The 11,249-nt window shown below is 51.1% G+C and overlaps 1 protein-coding gene across 3 annotated transcripts; it reads left to right on the top strand.

Moving 5' to 3' along the window:
* Positions 1-3,302: 3,302 nt before the first annotated feature.
* On the top strand, positions 3,303-8,955 carry LOC123077718 (phosphopantothenoylcysteine decarboxylase). 3 transcript variants are annotated; one of them, XM_044500023.1, is made up of 6 exons: positions 5,870-6,519; positions 6,916-6,968; positions 7,065-7,164; positions 7,283-7,381; positions 7,474-8,472; positions 8,568-8,955. In XM_044500023.1, the coding sequence occupies exons 5-6, from the start codon at positions 8,140-8,142 to the stop codon at positions 8,841-8,843; spliced, it is 609 nt and encodes a 202-aa protein (XP_044355958.1). In that variant the 5' UTR covers positions 5,870-6,519; positions 6,916-6,968; positions 7,065-7,164; positions 7,283-7,381; positions 7,474-8,139; the 3' UTR covers positions 8,844-8,955. The 3 variants fall into 3 exon arrangements, with proteins under 3 accessions (XP_044355955.1, XP_044355958.1, XP_044355956.1); XM_044500020.1 differs by lacking the exons at positions 5,870-6,519; positions 8,568-8,955 and adding an exon at positions 3,303-3,938 and having other exon boundaries at positions 7,474-7,901; XM_044500021.1 differs by lacking the exon at positions 8,568-8,955 and having other exon boundaries at positions 5,910-6,519; positions 7,474-7,901.
* The last annotated feature ends 2,294 nt before the right edge of the window (positions 8,956-11,249 follow it).

Below are 11,249 nucleotides of genomic sequence, written 5' to 3'. Positions count from 1 at the left end.
GATAAGTATATCTCTACTTTGCTGCAGCACCCTTTCCTCTTCAAGGGAAAAACCAACGCAAGCTCAAGACGTAGCAATGAGCAACAACATTGGGCCGAGCCAGCACAAATGGAGGAACCGTAGGCGGCACCTCGAAAACCTCTGAATCAAGAGGCATTTGTTCCAGAGGAGGCTATGAGTCCTCGACGTAGGACGGCGGGAACTGGCTCTCGGACAGCACGATGGCCTGACTAAACTCTTGTGTGGTCATTTCCTATAGTGTCATCAACACCACAAGACACTACACATGGACAATGTGAACTAGCAGTACAACATGGACAAATCGAACTAGTAGTACAACATGGACAGATCGAACTAGCATTACATCTTGGATAGATTGAACTAGCATTACATCTTGGACAGATCAAACTAGCAGTAACACATGCACACACATACCACAACTAAAGCATACCACAATATAACAGAGCATTAATCATGGAGAGCAGAGCACTAATCATGGACACATGGATGGTCTTGTTCAACACCTGCACACTAGCATACCACCAATTCATCCATGACCACTAACGACCAACACTTGCCCACATGGAAACAACCCATAGCATGCTCCAAATCCATCACAACTAGCTACTACACCATCATAGTCAAATAGATCGAACAGCCTAACCTTAGCACATGGACAGATCTAGCTAGAACTAGAAGAGAGGAGGTGGTGATTGAACTTACAGAGGCCACCAGAAGGGCCGCGGAGGAGGTGCCTGGCACGTCGGAGAGGAGGAGGAGTCGACCCACCAGCGCAGTCAACCGGTCGCCGGAGTAGATGCGTCGCTTACCTCGTCATCGAAGTGGATCTGCGCCGGAGGGAAAGCTCGATAGGGGGAAAATGGTGGCGGGAGTTTTGCCGCGGCGCGGCGGTGACCCTCGATATATGGGGCGACCGAATCGGCGGGCGACGACTCGAATTCGTCCCGCCGCTTTTTCGGAGATGCGCCATCGCTCCCGCCATCTCCCTCCCCTGCGCGGCGCGGTGTTCCCCTTCCCTGCATCGCTCGAGCCTGGCTCGCTGGAAATGGCTGATTTGGTCGTTCCTAGCGGGCCAGGCTGAGGGGTGCTTTGAGATTCGTGCTATGCGGGCCAAACAGTAAACACATGGATCCAAACAGCCCATTTTCATGCCGCGCGGGCCTGGCTGGGCCTAATGCAGGCTACCAAACGCGTCCTTGCTAACTGTACAGATAACCATGGTAGCCGCGCTGTGCCCGTGCCACGTGCCGTCAGCCAGTGCGACGGGAACCGAACAAGGCTCAAAGAGATACAGAGGCTATGTTGCGGCTGCTTGCTATCATGTAGGAATGAGAGAGAGATTTTCTGAGAGAAATATATCGTTGTTTGGGTTGTGCTGTCGTAGGGTCGTTGCTTGTCGGTGCTGCTACTAGATGGCCGAAGTCATTGCCTTGGAATGTACCATGTTCAAATGCGTTGGCATCAAGTGGATATTGTTGCCATTGTCGACGAGATGAGGAAAGAGAATAAATGGTAACAAAGCTTTTTTTCACCCGTTGCAACACACCTACATATTTCCTAGTACATATATAGAGTATGTCAACGAAGCAGATATTCAAGTGCGTATAAATGCAAGCCTGCTGGCCGGCCGTAGATACCCGAATATGTACATGTATAGCATATATGCATATGAGGAAGCATTGCTATGTGCATGGGTTAAATGATGTGTGCATGTGCAAGCTAGTGTCATGTATTAGTGCATGTGTGAAGGAATATTTATAAATAAAATTTGCACTTAAAACTCACCAAAAGAACTATTTTATGCAATAATGCACAATAACTCGTCAAACATGTAGTTTGAGGAGTTCATGTATTCACCGTGTGTTAGTCCTTTGTTCCGCTTCTCTATTAGAGGCATTAATATCCCTTAGTTTTCTTATGGGCCCCGACTCCACGGGAGGGTAGGACAAAAGATGCCATGCAAGTTTTTATTATAAGCATATATGACTATATACGGAATACATGCCTACATTATATTGATGAATTGGAGCTATTGTATATCGTTCTAGGTTGTGACTGTTATATGATGAATATCATCCGACACAAATATTCATCACTGATCCAATGTCTAAACTTTTCACATATTGATCTTTACTAAGTTACTTTCGTTGCTATTGTTGTTACAATCACTACAAAACTGCTATTGTCACCACTGCTATCAAATTATGTGTTACTAAACACTTTGTTGTAAATATTTATTCTCCAGGTGTGATTGAATTGGCAACTCAACTACTAATACTTGCAAATATTTTTGACTCCCTTTGTGTTGAATCAATAAATTTGGGTAAAATACTACCCTAAAAAATTGTTGCGATCTCTTGTACTTATGTGTTATCAATTATGCATCTTCATATTGTTCTTGGGCGTGCATAGGCGTGATTTTTTGTTTTCTACTACGTTTACCAACAGGGAAGTGTTTGCATGGCCGACACGCGGGCCCTAGGGCGGACGAGGAAAGGACGCGTGCGGGTCCGCCTCGTGTCCGTGTGGACGCAAATCCAGCCCAAATTTACACCGGATTTTGGTCGAGGTGGACACTAGACAGACATAATTTGAGGTTGCACTCGCACATTGGGTTGCCACAGTTATCCATTTTTATCAAATGAACTGGACAAACGAAATGGATCGTGCATTGGAGTTGGCCTAAACAAATAGTCTTTCTCTCCTAATCCAGCAAGCCTGTTTGAGTTGGATGCACGCAGCCATGTCAAATGTTTAAAACATTTTGGTGATCCACGTTGTGGATGTTGGTTTTGTAGTCATCCTCATGGTGGGAAATACATAGGAGCACCCAGATGCTCCACCCCTTATATGAATTTTAAATTCAAAATTACCTGCAATTTTTTTAAAAAAAATCTAAAATTTTGGGATATCAAACCAGTATGCACGATCTACTCTCGTAAGAAAATTCATGAAAAAATATTAGAAAATGTATCCATGGCAAAGAAAATACACTCCAATCTACAATCCATCCACACGGTTTTTTCTTTATACATAGGATTTTTTTTATTTGTTTGCCACAGTTACATTTTCTGGTATTTTTTGACGAAATTTTACACGGAAGTAGATTGGACACGTTTGATACTCCCCAAAATCCCAGTTCTTTCTTTTCGAATACCCTGTGTTTTTTTTTAACTAATGAATGTTCGGGTGCTACAAATCCTCTTCCGTCTCTTCGTCGGTCGTCCTTATCCGTGGTCCACAGCCAGCCTCGACCACTACTGCTCTCACCTCGCGTCTCGTGCACACGCCCCTCTCTTGAGGCTACCACTTGTAGAGCACTCGAAGAGCTGAGCGAGCAGGCGCTCTGGCTCTGCCGCCCGGAGACTTCAAACCCATCACTTCTTCCTCGCATCCCTCGCACCCCACTTCCCACTTCCCAAGCACGAAAATACTAGTACTAATTCGAGAGCCAGTGAGTCTAGGGTCCAGACCCGGCTGGGGATGACGAGCCCTCGCCGGCGATGGACTTGCCGCTAGCCCTCGCAGCGCTACTCCTCATCCTCCTCGTGCTCCTCGCCGCCCCGCCGGCGGCGCTCCTCATTGCCCTCCACCTGAACCGCCGCCACCGCCTCCGGAGGCCCCGGCTAACGCCGCCCGAGCCGGCGGCCGCGGCGCTCGAGCCGAGCGCGCCGGCCGAGGAGGACGAGGGCGGAGAGGACAAGAGGCGGCGGCGGAGGGCGAGGCGGAAGCAGCAGCCGAAGCAGGGCGGCGACGGGGCCGCCTCGCAGGCGGCGGGCGGCGTTAGCCACGACGCGCTGCCGCCGCGGCCCCGGTTCCCGCTCGCTTCGGTGGCCGGCGCGCTGCAGCGGCGGATCACCGCGCGGTACGACGAGCTCGCGCGGGCCAGCCAGGTCCAGTCCCTCACCATTGACCAGGTTGGTGGGTGCGCCCTATGCAATGCAACCCTTCTCGGCATCCTTATTAGCTTCCTTGCACTAATGTGCTGAGCGTAGGATCCCTGCTCTGCTCCAATGACAGGTTTTGCTGTGCTACCAATTGTGGGATTGGTTTGGTGGCCCCAACAACTGCGAACGCAGATAGCCCCTACTAATGTCTAGTCTAGAATTGGTGTTTGTTTCGATTGCAAGCTAGTATTGGAGTTTAACGGCTTGATTAGAGAAGTACTCCTCTCCATTCCAAATTACTTGAAGTTCTATGTTCTCTCTGTTCCAAGGAAGTTTGACTTAAGTCTATGGACAACTATATTAACATCCACAACACCAAATTAGTTTCATTAGATTCATCATAAAACATGTTTACATACTATATATGTTCAATGTTATAGATATTACCACATTTGTCTATAGACTTGGTCAAATATAAAGAAGATTGACATAGGGCAAAATTAGATTCAAATAATTTGGAATGGAGGGAGTAAGATACCAAATGGGCTCCCATTGCTAGGTAGGTGCATGCTTCATTAGTCCATCTGCGACGGGATGTCGGTGTGTTGTTGGTTCTGCTAAATGCTTTGACTTGAATTTTTACCGCCAATGATAGTTAAATTATTATGGATTTTACGATGCTACTCCAATGACACTGAAACCCATTCCAAAAAAAATGGGTCCAGTTTTACTAGTGGTTAATTGTCATCACCGTCAAATTGGGCTTTTGTTAGTAACTGTGGCACATAATGCTGACATCCTTTTGTAATTACAGCCTGGCACCATTTGAGTAACTGCATTAGCAGGGAATCAGTGGTTTTGTTGCTTTGATATGTTTAGTTTAATCATACTCAAAATGAAAACCTAGTATATCCTTGTTGTGTGCCAGTGTTCACATATGGAACTATTCTAACAAAGTGTTCTCTTCCTAATAAACAACCTCAACTCACAGTTTTATTTCTTTGATTTGGAGGGCTGTATAGTGTATACACAACTTGATTGTCAGAGGCTCAATACAGTAGACAAAAAAAAAGATTTTTTCCATTTTGATGGACTTTGATATAGTTATAACTTTCCTTAGTGGTAATTTACCATAAAATATACCTTCCCCCCAAAGCTCAGTTACATAGTTGCAATTTGAAAGAGAGAAAGCGGGGCAAGTGCCCCATTCCTGCCTTGTGGTAGGTCAGACCTGATTATACGCTCTTAATTACATATTATTTCCTTCGTCTGGGTTTATTAGCCCCCCTCATAACTTTGACCATGAATTTAACTAATACTAAAACATAAATTATATGTCACAAAAACATACGGTGGGAATTCTCTTTCGTATACGAATCTAATGGCATACTTTTTGTAGCATATAAATCATATTTTGTTAGTGATATAGATAGTCAAAATTTGTCCCAAAATACATGGTGGTGCGGGGGCTGGGGGAGGGGGTTAGTCCCGGATGGAGGAAGTGGCTAGAAGAGATTAGGACATACTGATTGAGAATGATGCATCTGTTTTCTCAGTCAACTGGTGGTGCGATTCGGGAATGCTATTAATGACATCAATAGCTCTATTGACTTAGGAAGTTCACAGAAAGGGAAGGAGTTCCAAAATGAAACGTCTAGCGTGAAATCCTCCATCTTTTAGAGCAACTCTAGCAGATGCGCTATCCTGACCCACAAAAACGTTATACAGGTGAGGCGGCGCCGATTGGGCCGCGGCGGCAGCCCCGGCTCCATGGACGACGTGATTGCCCTGCCGCTTCCACTTCACATTGGCGGCGGAAGGAATAAGTGCGGCGGTGGGTAACACGGACGCGGGAGCGACGAGGGGACGAGGAGGTGCCGATTGGGCCGCCGGCGCTTGGAAACGCAGGGCGGGGGCTGATGCGACTCCATGGTGTTGATTGTTGGGGGGGGGAGAGGGAGTGACCTGGCGGCAAAACCGAGGAGGGGGAGGGGGAATTTGGCGGGTGCGGGCTGATTTTTAGAGCCCGCCGCCAAAAATATACGAGTCCGGCCAATATACAATACCTGTTCGGGACCCTTTTTCATCCGGTACCGTATATCGGTGCTTATTTTGTGGGGAGGGCGGATTTCCGGCATCTGCTAGAGTTGCTCTTACGCAAACACGCCGCAAGCAAAGTGATAACCCGTGACCCCCACTAGAATACAAAATAAGTCATTTTTATGTGGAAAGTAAATCTAGATCTAGCTTTATGTTGCTCTTGCGATTGAGGGTTTCGCCGCAAACCTTCCGCGACAGATCTACAACCATGCGGGTTTCCCATCTCGTCCTCCTTGCTATTAGTGTCATCCTGTCCCGTCAGGTCCCACCTCAATCACCCCAACCATCATTGCCACTTGCTGGTGGCGGTGGGAAGAAGAGAAAAAACCCGAGGAGGAAGCAGGAGGGCATGGATCGCACAGCTAAGTTGGGGGCTGTTGAGGAGGAAAAGGGGCCAACACCGAACACCTTGCTCCTCCCCCGGTTGAGTGGTCCAATGAAACAAAGGATCACCGAGGAGTATCGTCGGTTGTTTGGGGCTTTTGGTGGTATTGAAGAATTCTTTCACCAGGTTGTACACTATTTTCTTCGGTTCTGCTTTGCATCTTCAATTGATTTGAATGTGGAGGTTGGTGTGATTTGAGTGCGTTCTAAAAGAGGAACATAATTTTTGGTGGTTCTGTGAACTTCCATAGCTAAATTGTGCACCGGTGTGGAGTTATTGTGCAGTTTAACTGGGGCAGAGTAGAATCTGTGCGTCTAATTAGTGTTTTTATGAGAATTTAAGGTGTTCAGTGTTTATATGATTAAAGATTTACCTTTATTTGGTTAGATCACCATGGACCATACCTGTATTGGAGGGTTTGTCCAAAGCAAGTTTGCAGCCGAAAACAGTATATATTTTGTTATCTTCACGGCTTCGTGCCTTTTACCAATTTCTCCATGTACCTCTACCTTGTTTTTTCAGGTCCATGAGTTTCTTAGCACTCTTGTAGATGCGAGGGACGAACTACTACAAAAGTATGTGACTATTTGCATTCAGCTTTACCCTTCAGAGTTCAGACATGCATACCCCACATGTTGTACAAACTCTCAGTAATGTGTTGTGCGTCTCAGGTCTGAGAACACCCGAAGAAGCATCACAATAAGGAAGGCCATGTTATCTAACAGTCGTAATGGTAGGTCTTCACATGACCACCTTCGCCTATGTCAACAGGTGAGGCATTAGAGAAAAATAAATACATACCGACATCAACTAAGAAATGCTGTTAACATTCGAAGATGCAATGTTGTGCCGACTTCAGCCTTTTTTATACCCTTGGGCATTGCTGTAGGTGGATAAGTTGGAATTTGAATATGAAAGACTAAAGAAAGATGCCAGCATTTACCATAATCTCCATGAGCAGCTTCAGCTGTCATCGTGCTACAAACTGGTAACGCGCTTCTGTTCTGCTCACAAGCAAGCACCTTTGCCCCGTGATATGAACTGCCAGGTGTTTTGACACCAAACCTTTCGTCGTGGCAGATGGAGGAGAGCAACGATGAAGCGGAGAAGAGAATCCGTGAAGGAGCCTTCGCCAAAGGGGTGCGCGATACCGCCTTCGAGGAACTGCTGGCCGTGGAGAAGAAGGACAACGCTTTCTGGCGTCGTGACGGGAAGCTGAGGTCGATCTCGGACAGCATGTAGGCAGCGAGAGAGCAGACAAGGCGATTGCATTGATTGTCATCGTCGTCGTCGGTCTAAGACTCCAGGAACCAGAAACTGAATTTGTCCCTTGGAGAACTTGTCTGTGTTGAAACCATGGACAGTGCGTGTTGAAACCATGGACAGTGCGATCGTGCTCGTCGAGCTCTCGGGCCTCCCCCCTGCGCCTTGAACTCTTGAGTCATGGCTTTTAATAAGATCTGAACTGGGCAGATCCGAATGAAAATGTGTTGTCCTTGGGTGGTGACTGGTGAATGCGTCTCGATGCGATGCTGTGCCTGTTGCTGCTGCTGCTGCGCTCTGGATCGCTGGCGCAATTTACTGCTGTTTGTTTCTCCAGCTAACACCGGCCTTTCTTGTCCCCCTCCTGCTGAGTTTGCGATCTAGAGGTGTGAGTGCCGCAATTACTTCCCATCTCCCTTCAGTGATTTCAGAGAGTTGCCTTTTCATTTCCAACACGTAGAGCCATCGTAATTCACAAGTGCAATGGCCACGCAAGAGCAGCCGTCGCCGGGCGCCGGCGCCGCCCGGCCTCGGAGGCCCCGCGTCCTGGTCGCCGCCTCCGGCAGCGTGGCGGCGATCAAGTTCGAGATCCTCTGCCGGAGCCTCGCCGAGTGGGCCGACGTCCGGGCGGTGGCGACGGCCTCGTCCCTGCACTTCATCGACAGGGAGTCCTTCCCGAGCGGCGTCGCCCTCCTCACCGACGCCGACGAGTGGTCCACCTGGCGGAGGATCGGCGACGAGGTCCTGCACATCGAGCTGCGCAAGTGGGCCGACGCCATGCTCATCGCGCCGCTCTCGGCCAACACCCTGGCCAAGGTAGGCAATACCGTGAACAGCTGAACACCGAGTCATGCGGAGTTCCGTTGCTGCTCTGTTTTGACCACTTTTTTCTCTCGATCCGCCGCGCTCAGATCGCCGGCGGGCTGTGCGACAACCTCCTGACGTGCGTGGTGCGCGCGTGGGACTACAGCAAGCCCATCTACGTCGCGCGGGCCATGAACACCTTCATGTGGGACAACCCCTTCACTAGGCGACACCTTGACGTCGTCGCCGGCCTCGGCGTCTCCCTCATCCCTCCGGTGACCAAGCGGCTCGCCTGCGGGGACTACGGCAACGGCGCCATGGCAGAGCCCGCCGAGATCTGCAGGACCCTCAGGCTCTTCTTCGGCTCACAAGTTCCACTCTGAACACTCTGCAGCTCGCCCAAGTTCTTCAGTATCTCTCACTCTGTTTGCCTGCTGTACGAGATACATCTATCTGCAAAAGCTTTCTCTTCTATCAAACGTTTACAATGTGATCCTCCTCTATGGCGCGTCTCTGGTCATCCATTTCGCGATACAAATCGTCGAGCACTCTGAAGACGTCCTCAGCTCTGGGCATCGACGGCGGGACGCTGCCGGCCATGAAGGCAAACACCTTGTTCTTCACCTCAACCCAGCTCTGCCCCGGGTTCTTCCTCAAGCCGGCCTCCCTCGTCATCACCCTCACCCTCTTGGAGTCGTCCCACATCCCGCACGCGGCGTACAGGTTCGTGATCAGCGTGTGGTTGCCGGTGGTCACCACGCCGGCCTGCAGAGCCTTCGCTATGGTGGCTTCGGCCATTGCTGCGTCCCCATGGATCCTGCAGGAGTTGAGCAGCGCGCCCCACACGCACAGGTCGGCTCCCATCGGCATCGTCTCGATGAACTCGGACGCCTCCTTGAGCAAGCCAGCCCGCCCCAGGAGGTCTACCATGCACGTGTAGTGCTCCATGGATGGGGAAATCTTGTGCTCCAGTATCATCTGATCGAACAGACGGCGGCCCTCGGACACCCGCCCTGCGTGGCTACACGCGGACAGAACGGCGACGAAGGTGACACCGTCAGGATCGACCTTAGCTTCTGCCATGTCTGTGAACACTGCCAGGGCGTCGTCGCACAGGCCGTGCATCCCATAGCCGGCCAACATAGAGTTCCAGGAGACCAGGTCCCTGCTCTTCATACCGTCGAACACCGTGCGTGCGTCGGCGACTCTCCCGCACTTGGCGTACATGTTGATGAGCCCGTTCGCGACGAGCGAGTGCCGGTCGACCATGGATCTGATCGCATCGGCATGGACCTCCCGACCGAGCCGCACCGCCAGCTGCTCGGTGCAGGCTGAGAGAACGGTAGCTAAGGTCACCACGTTCGGCGAAAGCCATTGCTGTTGCATCCGCCGGAACAGCTCCAGTGCGCGCTCATTGTCCCCGGACGACGCGAAGCCGCCGATGACAGCGCTCCAGCTCATCACATTGGGAGCAACCATGCCGCCTCGCTGCTCCATCCGGACGAGCACGTTCAACGCTTCGTCGCACATCCCAGCAGCAGCGTAGCTGGTGATGAGGGCGTTCCATGTCACGGTGTTCCTCTCCCCGGCTTCCCGGAAAACCTCCCGGGCGTCGTCCATCTTCCCCAGCTTGCCGTACATGCACACCAGGGAGTTCGTCACGAACAGGTAGCCACGCACGACGCCCTTCGCGACGCCGTAGCCATGTATCGCCCTCCCTTTCGCCAATGCGAGGTCGCCGGCATAAGGGCACGCGGAGAGCGCCACAGCCACGGACTCGGCGTTACCTTCGCATCCGCTGCGGTGCATGTCTCCGAACAGTTCAAGAACCACCGGGTGCTTACCGCACCTCGCGTGCGCCGAGAGCAGCGTCGTCCAAGTCACGGCGTCGGGGAGCGCCTCGCCAGCAGCGGCCATGCGCGCAAACGTAGCCATTGCATTGTTGGGGTCGCAGCAGACCGAGTACGCGGAGATGAGCGTGTTCCATGACATGGTGGCCCTCTTCGACGGCATTGCGTCGAACACGTGGTGGGCCTCATCGGCGCGGCCGTGCCTGGCATAGGCGGCGAGGAGCTGCCCGGCGACGTCCGGGTGGGCGTGCAGGCCAAGGTGGAGGGCGTGTGCGTGGATGGCGGACGCGATTGGGGAGGTCGCCGCGCGGAGGGCGAGGGGGAGTGTGTAGGAGTTGGGGAGCGTGGGGGAGAGCGCGCGCATGCGGCGGTAGAGCGCGAGCGCGAGGTCCGGACGGGAGCGGCAGATGTGGGCGCGGAGGAGGCGGTTCCATGGGACAGCGCAGGTGGTCGGCGGGAGGTCGCGGATCGGTTGGTCGCCGCCAGCGACGACGGAGAGGAGGCGGCGGCGCTGCAGGTGGCATCGACGAGAATCGGTTGCTCGGAGGAAACGGCGCATCTGGCACTGGGTCCCACCAGTCAGCGTAGCGAAACCATTTGGGAAGATTTCTTGTTTTTTTTAATCAAATCATCACCCCTTTATTATTAGCTTTTGACAATAGTTACTACTCCCTCCGTTTCATAATATGAAAGCGTTTTTGGCATACTAGAGAGGTTCATTCGGAAACTCTTCAAACCTACTGTAGTACTATAAAATCGCAACATAATTTGCTTCTCTATAACAATGTCCAAGATAGTTTGCGGGAATTCACAAACGAGGTAATAACAATTGTGGGAAGATTGCTGCAGCTACTCCCAAAGATCTGCCTCCAGCTATCATTGTCTCAATGGCTTCAACATTGTCGGAACTGATCACCGGCCTGTTACACCAAATAGACT

The sequence above is a fragment of the Triticum aestivum genome, chromosome 3D (genome assembly GCF_018294505.1).
Source record: "Triticum aestivum cultivar Chinese Spring chromosome 3D, IWGSC CS RefSeq v2.1, whole genome shotgun sequence".
Lineage (NCBI taxonomy): Eukaryota > Viridiplantae > Streptophyta > Magnoliopsida > Poales > Poaceae > Triticum > Triticum aestivum.
This window is presented reverse-complemented; position numbering and strand designations above follow the sequence as displayed.

Excerpts from the sequence above, each read along its gene's own strand:
- LOC123077718 (XM_044500020.1), top strand. The coding sequence starts at position 3,525 with ATGGACTTGCCGCTAGCCCTCGCAGCGCTACTCCTCATCCTCCTCGTG. Across the intron at positions 6,969-7,064 it reads AGGGACGAACTACTACAAAA|GTCTGAGAACACCCGAAGAA; the intron begins GTATGTGACTAT and ends TGTGCGTCTCAG. Across the intron at positions 7,382-7,473 it reads TGTCATCGTGCTACAAACTG|ATGGAGGAGAGCAACGATGA; the intron begins GTAACGCGCTTC and ends TCGTCGTGGCAG.